The sequence below is a fragment of the Sceloporus occidentalis genome, unplaced genomic scaffold (assembly GCF_023333645.1).
Source record: "Sceloporus occidentalis isolate IW3139 unplaced genomic scaffold, rSceOcc1.0.p SCAF_3, whole genome shotgun sequence".
Classification (NCBI taxonomy): Eukaryota; Metazoa; Chordata; class Lepidosauria; order Squamata; family Phrynosomatidae; genus Sceloporus; species Sceloporus occidentalis.
In genome coordinates this window covers 55040330-55054900 of record NW_028316983.1, presented here as the reverse complement: position 1 = coordinate 55054900, position 14571 = coordinate 55040330, and the positions used below count along the sequence as shown (strand labels likewise).

Here is a 14571-nt window from a genome sequence, read left to right as displayed (position 1 = left end):
CATGGTACTTCTTCCTTGCTGCCCCTTGCTGCTGATGTTTTTGTTGTCTGGAGTTCAAGGTGAGCAAGAAGGATTCTTGGGAACTTGCCAGTATTAATTATTTAAAATAAGGGTGCTGGAATACTCCCTTGCACAAGAAGAATATCATCCAGCACTCCAATGGCTATTTGAGATCTACTCAGTGATATGGGGAAAGTATTTTGTCTTGCTCAGAAGTGCTGCCTTCTTTAATGTTGCTTTGATGATGAAATTTTTGCATTACAATTAGCCTCCTGCCTAAACCTAGTGGTTTATAAGCAGTGTATTTTGATTCTGGACAAGTCATGAGCTCATTTGAACTTGGTGTGGGCTGTGTCAGCCTCCTTCTTGCTTCATTTTACAGGACAGTAGAAAGGTTGCTTTGTATGTTGCATTTAGTGATTGAGAGCCACTCCTCTTCCTCAGTTTTCCTAATACAGGTTTCCCCATGACATTCTTGCAAACAAGCTTGTAAAATGTGGGCTAGACAAAGGAACTGTTAAATGGATCTGTAATTGGTTGACCAGCCGAACCCAAAGGGTGCTCAACAATGGCTCCTTTTCATCCTGGAGAGAAGTGACCAGTGGGGTCCCACAGGGCTCTGTCCTGGGCCCTCTGCTATTCAACATCTTTATCAGTGACCTGGATGACAGAATTGGGGGTATACTTATCAAATTTGCTCCCTCTGTGTAACCCTCAGATGTGGTCTGAGCCACTCTGCTTTTTCCACAGATCTCTCTTCAGGATTGGTAATTATTCTCTTTAAGTCTCATATTCTCTCTATCCAACCTTCCACACCTTTCTTTCTGATAGCCTTGTATGATTCTTAAGGTCACCTCAATTCTTCTATATATGTCCTTGCACATGTCTGTATAAACACTTTATTTACTTAAAATTGGAGCATTCTGTAGTTAGTACTGATATACATAAATGAAAAGATTCCCATGGTAACCCTCCTCTTGCATGCTTCCTTTGAGTTATAATTTCTCCAAATTTCAAGGAGACCCTGGCATTGCTGGTGGAGAGTCCCAAAGTCCGCCATCCTTTAGCTTAACACTCCTAGGAATTCTTTTTTACATTCTATTTTGTTGCTACAGCTGCAAACAAAAAACCCCTGGTTTTTATAATGGAAATTTATTTGACAAACAGTGGGTTTCTGGGGTGACCAACCAAAATAGGAAGCAATCAGGAAGGGGGGGGGGGAGTCAGCAGTGCTAAATTCCTCTGGCAGAGCCTGAAATCTGGACTATGACTTGAACAGCCTGAGACTATAGAAGAAAACCAATTTAAAAATCTCTACTTACATTTAGTGTATGATATCTTTTCATTTCATAGTAAACTGCTTTTGCAGGTAGCCTAGCCCCCAAAACAGAATATGTCTGTATTATTACCACCACCACCCCCATAGAAATGATAGTGAGTCTCCTGGAAAACAGTTAAATTCAGTTAAGCGTGACTTGGTAATGGGCCCTTAGCATTAGCAGCCAACAGCTAGATTATTAGCCATTTTGGGACTGCATTATATGGCTGATTATTTCACAGTGTGTCTTGGTCTCTGAAGACTCCAGCACATTTATAGAAACAGGTATGTGCTCAGGTTGGCAGTCCTGGTATATGTCCACTTTCTGCTTAGTTTTCATTTTGCTTTCCCTCCTTCAAAACAATACTTTTATTGCAAAGCATGGAGTAGGAGACAGAAAAATATCAAGCATTCCAAAAGGTGCTGACTGTTATCTGGAACTATGTCCATTCAATACATCAGATTTTACTAGATTCGAGACAACATGAGGGATGTGCAGCACACAGTGTATGTAATGGGGAAGAAATTCTGGGTGCCTTGGTGGACAATATCTTGGCATCCTTCATTTTTTAACATTATTGAATATTGACTTGATACAGTCTACATGGTCAAAGAATGGTGTCTTCTTGCAGTCAGTCATATTTCAGCTATACTTGAATAGCAACTCCCGGGATCAATCCTCTGAATGAAGACCCTGTTAAGAAAAATGGCATCAGTGTTTCTGAACTTTCCCATACTTCAAAACCTTCTTTCTGCCTTTACCTCCAGGAGATTGCCCTGCTCCAGAGAACCCACCCCATGCTACTCTGATTGGTGGAGAATTAAATGACAGCTATCCTGTTGGGACTGTTCTGAAATACAACTGCATCCCAGGTTATCAGCTTATAGTAGGATCAAATCCTTCTATTGAATGTTTTGATAATTCAACGTGGTCCCAAACGCCTACATTTTGTGAATGTGAGTATCTTGTTGGGTTGTGAGGATCTAATACATGTCAGGAGAAGCACATTTCCATATTTTCCTTAGTAGAAGGGTGGGATACTTATCTATTATTAAAATGAAATAATATATCACTGCAATCTGCAGCATGTTGTATAGCTGCAGGAGGATTAAATCAAAGCATATGAGGATGAATTGGAGCACAGCATTGCATTTCTGTCTGGCTTCATCCTGTTTCAGATATACTGCATATGAGTCACTTGTAGATTCAGTTGTTAGGGTGGACACAAGACAGGGGTCCCGGATTCCACCAGGTAGAGCTATACAATATCTCCTCCCTCCCCTCCCCAAACGCACCTTTTACTTCCTGCATCCCTGCTTCTACGCAGCCATTTCTGGCTGGTGGAGAATGGGAGAGACTAATGGAGAAGCATCTATGTTTCTATAGCTGGACACATAGCACTAACATTCAGTGCTGCGTGTCCAGCTATAGGAACATAGCTGGATACTTCTCTACTACTGTTCCCTCCCACCTGGGGGAGTTGGGCATCGGAGGCACTGCTTTGCAGTGGTTCCGTTCCTACCTCTCAGGCAGATTCCAGATGGTGGAGCTGGGGGACTGTCGCTCCGATAGGAGGGCCCTTACATCTGGGGTCCCTCAGGGAGCGATTTTGTCCCCTATGCTATTTAACATTTACATGAAGCCACTGGGAGAGATCATCCGGAGACACGGGGCACGATGTTATCAATACGCTGATGACACCCAAATAGTCTTCTCTATGTCTCCGACTGATGCAGTTACTAAGGATGGCATCTCTCCGCTCAATGCCTGTCTGGAGTCGGTAATGGGCTGGAGGAGGGAAAACAGACTCAGCCTGAATCCAGAGAAAACGGAAGTACTTGTGATAGGTTCTCCTGGTCCTGGGAAGGAGGTTTGTCCACCAGTCCTGAATGGGGTCACGCTCCCTGTGAAGGACTCAGTTCGCAGTTTGGGGGTGCTTCTTGACTCCTTGCTTCACCTGACTCCTCAGGTGGATGCGACAGTTAGGAGCACCTGTTATCAGCTTCGGCTGATACGCCAGCTGCGTCCCTACCTGGACCGGGGGGACCTTGAAACAGTAGTACACGCACTGGTAACCTCTCGACTCGATTTCTGTAATGCGCTCTACATGGGGCAACCCTTGTACCAAACTCGGAAGCTGCAGTTGGTTCAAAATATGGCTGCCAGACTGGTCACTGGTAGCTCCAGGGCCAGCCACATAACACCTGTACTAGCAGATCTGCACTGGCTGCCAATTCGCTTCCGGGCACAATACAAGGTGTTGGTTGTTACCTATAAAGCCCTAAATGGCTTGGGCCCAGAGTACTTGAAGGACCGACTCTCCTCATACAATCAGCCCCGCACTCTCAGATCTCGTGGGGAAAAACTTTTGAGTGTTCCCAAGACAAGATACGCAGCGACTGCGCAAAGGGCTTTTTCTGTGGTGGCCCCGCAGTCTTGGAACGCTCTCCCTGAGGAGCTCCGCTTAGCCCCCTCCCTGGAGTCATTTAAGAGAAACCTTAAGACTCATTTATTTCGTCAAGCCTTCCCTCACATGTCCTGACTGTTTTGCTCCTGCATACTATTTATTGTATTTTTATATTGTTTTATTATTTTGATTGATTAATGATGGATTTTAATGATATATAGTAGTATACGATTTTTTTTTATGAAGGACTTTAGCTGTTAATTTTGATTTTTAAACTCTGATTTTTATTGTATTATATTTGTAACCTGTATCGTATTGTATCTTATTCTGTTTGTAAACCGCCGTGATCATAGGAACGGCGGTATATAAATAAAATTTCAATCAATCAATCAATCAATCACCTCTACCCCTACACCTACTATGGCCATGTTGCGGCGCACAGGGTTGGGGGGGGGGGAATGGAACAGCTAAAAGCTGGGTTTGAGAAGATGGGAGATAAGACATTGCATAGTTCTCCCTGATGGAACTTCACCCTTTGTCTTCTTGCTCCAAGATCTGTTAACTATTGACGATAATAGGTGCCTCCTCCTGTATGCAACCTTGCAAAGCTATCTGTGGGCCAAATGCATTAGATTTGTCAAATCCCTCACCTGATCTGAGACATACTATTTCCTAGGTGTCTAGAAGCACATCCATTGAGTTTTAAAAATCAATGATAGCAGATGGTGATGTTAGTTCTAATTTTACTTTTAGTGAAGCGATGCAAAGTTCCAGTTTTAGAGAATGGCAAAATAGAAACATCAGGTAACCTCGAGCTTGGTGATGAAGTAACCTTTGTCTGTGATGAGGGGTAAGTTGCAGGTCACTTGCTATAGTAACTTCACTTTGTGTAAAATTCCTGAGGAGGGACTGACACTTCTTTAAAAGTATTTTTAAACCATTAGATCTCTGTATTTTGCCATAAAGGATACAACCCTTTCACGGTAAATTCAAAATATATTAATAAAAATTTGATTAGAGCATGTGAAAATATAACTCATCAGAATTCATCTTACACAGCACATTATTTCAGTGGGACTAAGTATCTGGGGTGGATGTGGATGGGAAGAACAATCTGGCAGGAGAGGGCTGTGATGTTTCTTTTGTTTGCAATTATTATCATTATTATTATTATTATTATTATTATTATTATTATTATTTCATTTGTTTATTATTATTATTTCATTTGTTTATTATTATTATTATTATTATTATTATTATTATTATTAAGCTTTATTTATATAGCACTGTAAATTTACACAGCCATGTACATACAATCTTTTTAATTAGACAGTTCCCTGCTCTCAGGCTTATAATCTAAAAATACATGACACAAAAGGAGAAGGGAATAGTGGTGGGGAAGGGGATCAGGTACAGCAGTTCTCCTCTCTCTCTGAGTCCTGGACCAAGGCAGATGGACTGGAGGGATGGCTCTGCTTTTTAATAGAGGCTAGCCCTGATGGAGATGGGCCTGCCTTTTCACTCCCTCCCAGGCTGGATAGTGTCAGAGCATTTCTTGCTCCCACCAGAAATTGAGGGCAGGTTTTACTCTTTGTCACTTCCTTACATGACTTGTGCTGGAATTCTGGGGATTCTTATGTATTCTCCATATTTGTTAAGTGAAACAGTGGTATAATCTGCACTGCAGAAATAATGTAGTTTGACACGACTTGTAGTTTGACACCACTAGACCAGTGTCCTGAGACAGACATACTGAAACTTTGGTCTGCTGGTGTTCTAATTAAAACTCCCATGGTACTTTCTGAAATATGCTCTCTTTTTTACTATTACTAGAGGAATAGAGAGTGCAAATCTGCCTCATTTCCTTTGGGACCCTGTGGTGATGGGGAATGGAGCGGATGAGCAGTTTAAACAGAGGCCGATCAACAAACCTCAGTCTACTTCTGCCTGTGGTGCCATCTAAAAAGACAAAGAACTGCCTCTACTTCTTGCTCACTCAGGCTCCAACCTTAAAGGAAAGAAATTCCATTTCATTATTAGGAAGACTTTCCTGACATTAAGAGCTGTTCAACAGTGGAACACACTCCCTCAGAGAGTGGTGGAGTCTCCTTCTTTGGAGGGTTTTAAACAGAGACTGGATGGCCATCTGTTGGGGGTGCTTTGATTGTGTGATCCTGCATAGCAGGAGGTTAAACTGGATGGCTCTTGTGGTCTCTTCCAACTCCAGGATACTATTATTTTATGGCCCATTGCCACCCACTGCTGTTACCTAGTTGTCTTTAGATTTTTCCAGAGGAAGTGCCACCTTCAGGACCAAGGCAAAGGTTCTCATGTTCTGTATTCTAAAGCATCCTAAGCGTTTATATAACCACATGATACTTTTCCATCTATTTTGATCTTCTTGAGGTGGCAGGGCAATCAGTTCTTAACTAAGGAGGTGCACTGTAATAAATTTTGGAAGTTCAGCTCTCTCCAATGTGAGAGTTTTGCAATCTATTACCCAGGGTGCAGATTTGTTAACATTGCTGTGGGAACTATAGGAGTGATGGCAGGTGCTTTTTTTCCCATTTATGCCAGGCCAGTATCCAGAATTAAATTAATAGGCAGCTTGTCTGAACCAAGGCTGCCAGGAACTAAAAAAGTGTTGTGTTGTTTCAGTTATACTGCTTTTTTTCCATGTAGAAACCCATGGCATTTTCTTTTACATTTCTGAGACACTAAGCAAAGACCTCTTTTTTCATACTACAATGGGCCCTTGGTATCTGCTCCAGGACCCACCCGTGGATAACAAATTCCATGGATGCTCAAGTCCCATTAATTAGAATGGCATACTAAAATGGTGCCCCATATATAAAATGGCAAAATGTAGGTTTGCTTTTTGGATTTAAAATATATATATATTTTCAGACTGTGGATGCTTGAATCCATGGATAAAAAAATTCATGAATATGGAGGGCTGACTATATATTTTCCAAATATATTGATCTATTGATACATTTCACCAACTCCATATATATTTCATCAACAGTTGGAAGAGACCCCAGTGGGAAGGGAACCCAATGTAAGAATTCACAGCTAAAAAGTTCCTATGAGTTTTTCAGAAGTCCACCAGCTTCCAAGATACTCTGTCCCACTGTGAAACAGCTGTTACTCCCAGGAATTTCTTCCTAATGTTTAGTTAGTATCTCCTTGCTTACAGTTTGAATCCATTGTTACCCATGCTGCTCCATATAAATTTTGGAATCAATGCTAACCCTTAATGACCCCTGGATGAACTCTAGCAGCCTGTCCTCCATTACTGGCAAAGCGAGAGGACATGTACACCTCCCCTGAGGGAGCACTCTGTAGTAAGGTGGAAGTAGAGACTGGGAGAGTTGGGAGGGCTAAGGAGGACCAGGTGGAGGAAATGAGGAAAGAACCCCAGGAGGAGGAGCCAGAGGAGCAGAGGGCGTGCCGTCCAGAGAATATAAGGAAGGAGGAGACAGCTTGCACGGGGAGAGGGAGAAGGCGCGGAAGAGGGGGACGCGGTGAGGCGGTCGAGTTAAGAGGAGGAAAGGTAATTCAAAGTCCCCAGAGAGTGGGAAGGCCCGTCTCTCTGGCAGGTAAAGCCAGCCCTCAGAGGCCAGGCCCACATGAGACTGTTAGGCTGGTCGACCCTCGAGTAGAAGGGGACTTTACCTACCCCGGAGAAGGTGACTGACGTCGACGGGACCAAGGGAGTCTCGAGGGTGAATGGTGGGACCCGAAGGGAGAAGCCTGGGAACAAGGCCCAAGACCCCAAGATTGGGAAAAGGCGGATAGAGAAGCCTTGGAGAAACACGCGGGTGGAAGGCGAGGCGGGGAGTACGCCCTGGACCAGGACGAAGAGACCACTGGAGACTTGCCTCAGGCGACTTGCTAAAGAGGGAACTTATAGACACTTCTTTTCTTTGCGTGTTTGGTTGTTACCTTGTTTGTTGCCAATAAAGGCGTTATTGTTGCTGCAATTCGGTACTGGAGGAAAGTTTGTTTCCCACGTGGAAAGGAGTTCCATCCATTTTTCTCCCACCATGCAACCTGCTGCGCCGGCCCCGCCCACACACCCATATTAACATCTCAGAGGGTCCGGGGAAGTCGCATGAAGGGATTATCTCAAAGCTGGGAAGAGTGAAAGGATTGCCTTCCCTGAAGCTATCAACCTCCTCCTCGAACCTATTGTCTGAGTGGCATAAAGCCTTTATACTATCTAAAGCAGACACCCAGGTGAAAAGAAAATCTTTAGAACACCTTTGTTTCGGCCAAGCCAGCCTCTTTGCCTCAGGCCAGATTTGGCCTATAAAAAGTCCCCACTTTGGCTGCTCAGCGCGCCATTTTCAAGGTCTACTTACTCCACGTCAGTCAGACCTCTGTTTTGGTAGCCGGCATTTCTGCTCAACCCCAGGCTGCGGAGCGGACTTGTCTCACTGTCCTACACCCCATTCGCTCCCCGGAGGGAGTCTACATTCTGATAAGCATCTCCATTAGTAACGCCTGAAATCTGTTCCTATTTTCCAACCCTAATTTTCCTGAGTCCTGAGTGTGTGTGTGACTGTATGTGCAACACATGTGTTTTCCCCCTATTTCAATAAATTAGACATCTAGTTATTAATATCCGCCTCAGCTTTATTTACTGGGATCCCCTGGTCTACTCCGTATACATATCAGGAGGGCGATTTCGGTGGGCTCACGTAGCCAGCCCCTCTTGCAATATTTGAGCTAATAAAAACAATAATAAAATTCCCCTACGGACTCTTGGTTTTGGTACTGCATCTGGAGCAACAGAAAAAAAAACACCTCACTTTGCCTATCAAAGGGCAGCCTTTCAAGTATTAAAATGTGATATATGTCAGTTGACTCTTCTTCTAACTAAACATACCCAGTTCTCTGAAGTGTTCTTCATATGGCTTGGTTTCCATTCCCTTCACCATCTTTTTCAGCACCTCTGTCTGTGTTCCACCTTGATAAAATCCTTGTGACATGTTCTGTGTTTTGCTTAATGTTTTTGAGCTATATAATGTTTCTGTAAGAGGCACTGGGAATTATAACACAGCAGGGTGGACTGTAAATGATCTCAATGAATGAAATCTATCCACTACAAGATGCCTTGCATTTGCACCCTCTTTGTTTATTTCCAGTGCACTAAAATCTAAGATTTCTCTTTTCTTAGGTACAGGTTAATAGGTGCAGAGACTGCCCGTTGTACTTTATATGGCAACAAGGTTGAATGGAATAAACCCCCTCCATTATGTGAACGTAAGATCTGTTCCTTTGAATTATTTGTCTCAATGCATTTCAGTATAACTCTCTTACTGCAAGTATTTAATATGTCCATAATTAGAACAGTGAAAAAATAACTATGGACTTCCATATTTCGTATCTCCTTTCATATTTACCTTTGCCTTTTGTTACCCACATTCAAGTATAAAATTTAAATTTTTAAAGCATTTTAAAGGGACACAGGGGAGTGCCAAAGTCTGTTTTGGCCAAAAGGCAAATGTTTGGGGAGCAGTGGTCTCACACGCCTCCTCAAGGGTGTCACTTGGTGCAGTATGTTCTCCTCATGCACTCCTAGTGATGCTCCTGAGTCTTACTGTTCCTGCTGGGATTCAATGATGACTTTACTGCTTCTGGCAGTAGAAAGTATCCCAAACCGTACATTGTTGAGACAATGAAGATTATCACAGGAGGGGAAAAAAGTGGTTTGAAGAGTACAATTGTGCAATTGTATTATCACACGACATAGCGCAAAATCCAAAGCCACAGCAGCAGTAGAGAGCAACATTTCATTTATGGGGAACTCCCATAAATTCATTCATGATAACAGGAATCAAGCACAATTGAGAGTGTGGAAGTCAATCATGCTGCATTACCGCTATTGAAAAAGCAACTTGGGATATCCATAATATATTACGATGGTCTCAATCCATTTTCATTTCCAGGATTGGTTTTACAGTGGATTTCAGTCTTCTTTTGAGCTGTAGGGCACAATTAAGTTAAAAATTGATTAAAACAATGTGTTGAAGTTATAAATTTTATGTTGCTGTCTTTTTTCTTTACAGTCTGGGAACATGATTAGCAGACATGCACAGTTGCACTGATATGCCACGCATGCGCAAAATGATCAATAGCAATATACTAACAATTCATTTGCAGTTATGTGCAAAACGCTATTGCAATATTATTTCAAGTGCACAATTATCTAAATGGATTCTGTTTGAAAGCATTTGGTGGAATTGCACGACTGTACCTCTTCAAACCACTTCTTTTCCCCATGTGATAATCTCACTTGCTTCAGTGAACGAAACATAACTTCAGCCATAATTGTGTATCTGGACTGTTAATGTTGATTCTGTTCCCCAGGAATCCCTTGTGAGCGCCCTCCCACAATTGCCAATGGATCACATAGTGGGGATGAATCCTTAGATCACTATACAGTTGGCACAGTGATAACATACACTTGTGATAAAGACTTTTCCCTTATTGGAGATTCAAGCATTATCTGTATAGTTGCAGAAGATGGCATAACTGGAACGTGGGATAGACTTCCACCTGAATGTAAAGGTGATGGAAATTCTTGTTCTTTTGTAAAATGATTCATTTCTGGAAGAATGTATCCTCTGGTCTCTGGTGTCCCCCCTCTCCCCTCCCCTCCTGCTATGTGAGTGACAAAATTCAGATGCAATTGCTTTATTTCTTTCCTTTGGGCCTTACTAGCCTGTGCTTGAAGAAGAAGGGATAATAAGTATAATTGAGATGTTTACCTTCCTTTAGTATCAAAGGTAAATTTAGAGGAATAATCAATATTGTTGTAGATTCGGGGGTGAGGTGGGATGGAGTTGTTTTTGGCTCCCTCCTTTCTGAAAAAACAGTACGGAAACAAAGTAATTCCTACTTTGGGATGAAATAATTAAAATAACCCCTCCCAGCAAAAAAGAACATACACACGCACACAAACTGTCTGCACAGATGGAAAACATATTAACTTGCATGTGCACACTGTAGGAGCATATTTTAATGGCAATACAGAGTAAGGGCATCCACATACCAGTATAAGGAGCCGGGCTCAGGAGCGTGATGTCTGCACGCTGGCTACCCGGATGCCTCCCCCACGCGGGCGGTATCTTTGACACAGTGCTTACATTGGCTGTGCCAAAGAAGCAGCAAAAAGTGTTTCTTGGTGTTACTTCTTTAACAGAAAGTATGGTACCAGTTAGAAATCACCTGGAAAGAAGAGATATAAATTCCTCCATCACAAAACAGCACAGTTTCAGAACTAAACAATATATGTATGTGAAAGGAAACAGTCAGGACTATCATGTAAGACTTGCATAAACAAACAAAAACATCATTTTAGGAACCACTTCAGGAAGGCTTTCTCTAAAATGCATCCAGGAATTATGTGGGTTTTTGCTTCTTCTTTCACCAGCCTCCAATTTCCTTATGATTTATCTATCAATCTATGCTGCTTTTTTAACACACTGGAGACAGCTGGTGAGGCAAGGTCATTTGTTGTCCCATTTTCCCTCTGTTTTGTTGTTTGAATATTCTCAGTAAGGGATTCTGGAGGCAGCTGCGGTTTATCTTGCCTGCTATGGGGAAGCACACATGGTTTTAGGAGAATTGTCTAGAATAGAATCCTATTCTTTCCCATTTTAAAATTTACTGCACTGTTTTCTGCAGACAATCTGCTTTTATTCAGTACCAAAAGTCTGTATTTCTCCAGCCCTCCTTCACCATCCCCCCAAATGTTGCAGCTAAAAAGCTTGTCATTAGATAGAAGCCAAGACATGGGGGGTGGAGATGAGCAAATATAAAAAAGACCTTGTAAAAAGTGAATTTCTTTGTTAGAGGTTTTGTAAATTGGGGTTTTTCCAGTACTTCAGTGAGTGGACTTGTGAAGATGTCTGTTACCTGACTGTTAAAAATCCAGGTGTTTCAAGTGCTAGTGGAATTTAACTTAAAAACTGTTATATACATGTGTTTCATTTATTATTCCATTACACATGTATTTATAAAGAGAATACTTGCTTCTTCACCTCGGAATGCAAGTCTGGCATCCCAGATGCCATGGTCAAACATAACCCTCCACCAAACTTTTAAGATTATAAAATCACCTAGAGACATATAAAACAGCAAGCAAAATGTTGTTGAGATACTAGTTACTTGAAGATGATATGGAACTGGTTTTTCTGTGTCTGTTTTGATGTTGTTCTGTGCAGGTTTTTTAAAGAAAAGAAGGCATGGTTCACTGTATTTCATCATAACTGCATAAGGATTGTTTTAGAGGTCCTCGCATACAATGTTCCAGATACTGATTGGGAAGAAACCTTTTCTTCGTGTTCCTCTTCTCTTTCCAGTGGTCCAGTGTAGCAGACCACAGATTCAAAATGGAAAGCTGACAACTGGATTTCAGCCTTCATACCAATATGAGCATGTCCTACAGTTTGTATGTGATGCTGGCTACACTATGGTGGGAATTGAGTTTGTAAAATGTGGGGCTGACAACATGTGGCACCCTGAACTTCCAACATGTGTTAAGGGTAGGTGTTTTACTATACATAGATTTCAGAAGTGTTATGTGGTGCTTTGATGCTGAACAGCCTATTTCTAGAAAGCTAAAGAAATCACATTCCTTTTTCCTTCTGTTTGGCCAGATACTTTGACCACCCCCTCCACCTCCACTTCCACTCCCACCTCCACCCCCACGGTTCATCCAGAAGGAGATAAGAAGAATGAGACTTCAGGTGAGTTACATCTTGGAACTACTTACAAGAATTGAGTGAGAGGATGCAAAGTATTTTGCTTTGGAATAAATGTAATATTCCAAAGCACAACCAAATTATCTTATTTAGTATGCTGCTCTGCCTTCTGTTTCAGCTATGTTTTTCAGACTGAGATCCTGTTATAATGGGGCTTCTCCCATTATCTGGGAAGCACAGTTGAGCGAACAGTCTTCCCTCCAGGTAACAAATGGTTAGTGCAGTGCTGAGTTTAGAGTTACATTTCATTGAAGGTCAGCATCAAAAGAGCATTAGAGATCATGAAAATCAACTGACCAGTGAGATGGCCAGCTTGGGAAAAGCTCCCAGATGCTTGGAAGTCAAGATATAAAAAGCCTCAGGTGACCAGGAGGCAAGAGCCTAACTAAGAACAAAAGAGATGCTATGGGGGCAGGGGGCTTCTGTAACACCCCAGGTAGGGTTGCCATTAGTCAGGGCCTCCAAACCGGGACAAATGTAGGACAAAATTTTCAAATGTAGGACCTATTTTTTTGGGGTCCTACATTTGAAAAAGAGCCTCGCTGAGGGGAGGATTCCTTCTGCGCTTGGGCTCCATTCACGGAGCCCAAGCGGAGAAGGAATCCGCCCCCAGGGAGGCATTCTTTTCCCCTTGGACTCCGTTTTTGCCAACAGAGTTCAAGGGGAAAAGAATCCCTCCGCTCAGCGAGGATTCCTTCTCCGCTTGGGCTCCGTTCACGGAGCCCAAGCGGAGAAGGAATCCGCTCCCTTTCCCAGCCTCAGTGGAGGCTTGGCCTTCACAGAGGCCTGGAAAGTGGGAGGAGAGCGCCCGCGATCGCCGCGATCGCGGGCGGCCCCCTCCCTTTCCCGGCCTCTATGGAGGCTTGGCCTTCACAGAGGCCTGGAAAGAGGGAGGAGAGCGCCCGCGATTGCCGCGATCGCAGTGATCGCGGGCGGCCCCCTCCCTTTCCCGGCCTCTGTGGAGGCTTGGCCTTCACACAGGCCGGGAAAGAGGGAGCAGAGCCAGGCCGCCTCCCTCGGCGGAGGAGGCCAAGCAGGGAACGGGCTTCGCTCATGCGATGCTCCTTTCCCTGCTTGGCGTCCGTCGCAGGGGGGGTGTCCCGGGGCGGGGCCAAACCGGGGCGGGACCGTGCAGACCCACCCCAAACCGGGAAAGTCCCGCCCCCAGGCGGGATATGGCATCCCTAGCCCCAGGGAAACTGGTTAAGATTGGATAAAAACATCCAGATTCCTTGCTACCCCCATGAACATCAAGGAGTCCAGATCTCATATATATCTGAGTAGCATAGTGGAATGTCTTTAGCTAAGCATGTCAGGAAATTATGTTTATTTTTCAACTCTGGATAAATAGCTTAGACTGTTTTAGCAACTTTGCAACTAACTTGCAAGTATTGCCTGAAGGAGGGTGACGTCATGTAAATAAGCATCCTTTTGCTAATGTGGATTGCTGCTTAGAATAAAAATTCCTTTATAGGCTCCTGTCTTTCAAACACTTTCAGGTGCCTTTGCTTTGTAGAGACAGGGGTGGGAAGCACAGAGCAAGATGATCTCCAGCAGCATCCCATTGTATTGCTCTGCAAGGGGTTTGAAATCAGTGGGTGATGGCAGTTGGGAAAGATGGCCACTGAGGTTCCCATTCAGCTCAAGCAGAAGTAAGAGGGGACCTGGAGTTCTTGAAGATCCTAAAACTGTGCCTGGCTACATTTGGGGACTGTCATTTTCCCCTTGGAACAGTAAACTTGCATTTGAGATTCTCTTTACTTTTCAAAGTACTGTAGTGTGACATGGGAAGCAGTTTGAGAAACACAAGTATACTGCTCTCATACACAAGGACCTATGCGACTAGGCCTTTGGTTCATGAGATTTCTGTAATGTAGACTAATTATCTTGAAAGATAATTCTTTTACCTGCTGTACCCCCAACAATGTAGTGAAAAGGCATATATGTACATTTATTATTGTACGTGAAGTCTGAAATTCAGCATGTTAATGAAGAAGGAACAATTTCCCCACATTTAGTAACAGAAGGGAAAAAAACAGATCTGTATTGGCCCAGTTTTGCACAACAA

At 43.1% G+C, this 14571-nt stretch overlaps 1 protein-coding gene and 1 long non-coding RNA gene across 2 annotated transcripts in view; one reads left to right on the top strand and one right to left on the bottom strand.

Moving 5' to 3' along the window:
- Position 1: 1 nt before the first annotated feature.
- Positions 2-14571, top strand: part of LOC149315945 (zona pellucida sperm-binding protein 3 receptor-like) — a 20150-nt gene continuing 5580 nt past the window's right edge. Inside the window, exons 1-7 of the mRNA XM_089514455.1 lie at positions 2-59; positions 2087-2275; positions 4480-4576; positions 8912-8997; positions 10105-10305; positions 12102-12284; positions 12399-12488. Of these exons, the coding sequence (XP_089370581.1) occupies positions 2-59; positions 2087-2275; positions 4480-4576; positions 8912-8997; positions 10105-10305; positions 12102-12284; positions 12399-12488 (904 nt within the window). The remainder of the gene's footprint in view (positions 60-2086; positions 2276-4479; positions 4577-8911; positions 8998-10104; positions 10306-12101; positions 12285-12398; positions 12489-14571) is intronic.
- LOC149315944 (uncharacterized) overlaps positions 1394-14571 on the bottom strand; it is a 27256-nt gene continuing 14078 nt past the window's right edge. The window contains exons 3-4 of the long non-coding RNA XR_016280424.1: positions 10790-10965; positions 1394-2012 (exon numbers count right to left, since the gene is read on the bottom strand). This is a non-coding gene — a long non-coding RNA (uncharacterized LOC149315944). The remainder of the gene's footprint in view (positions 2013-10789; positions 10966-14571) is intronic.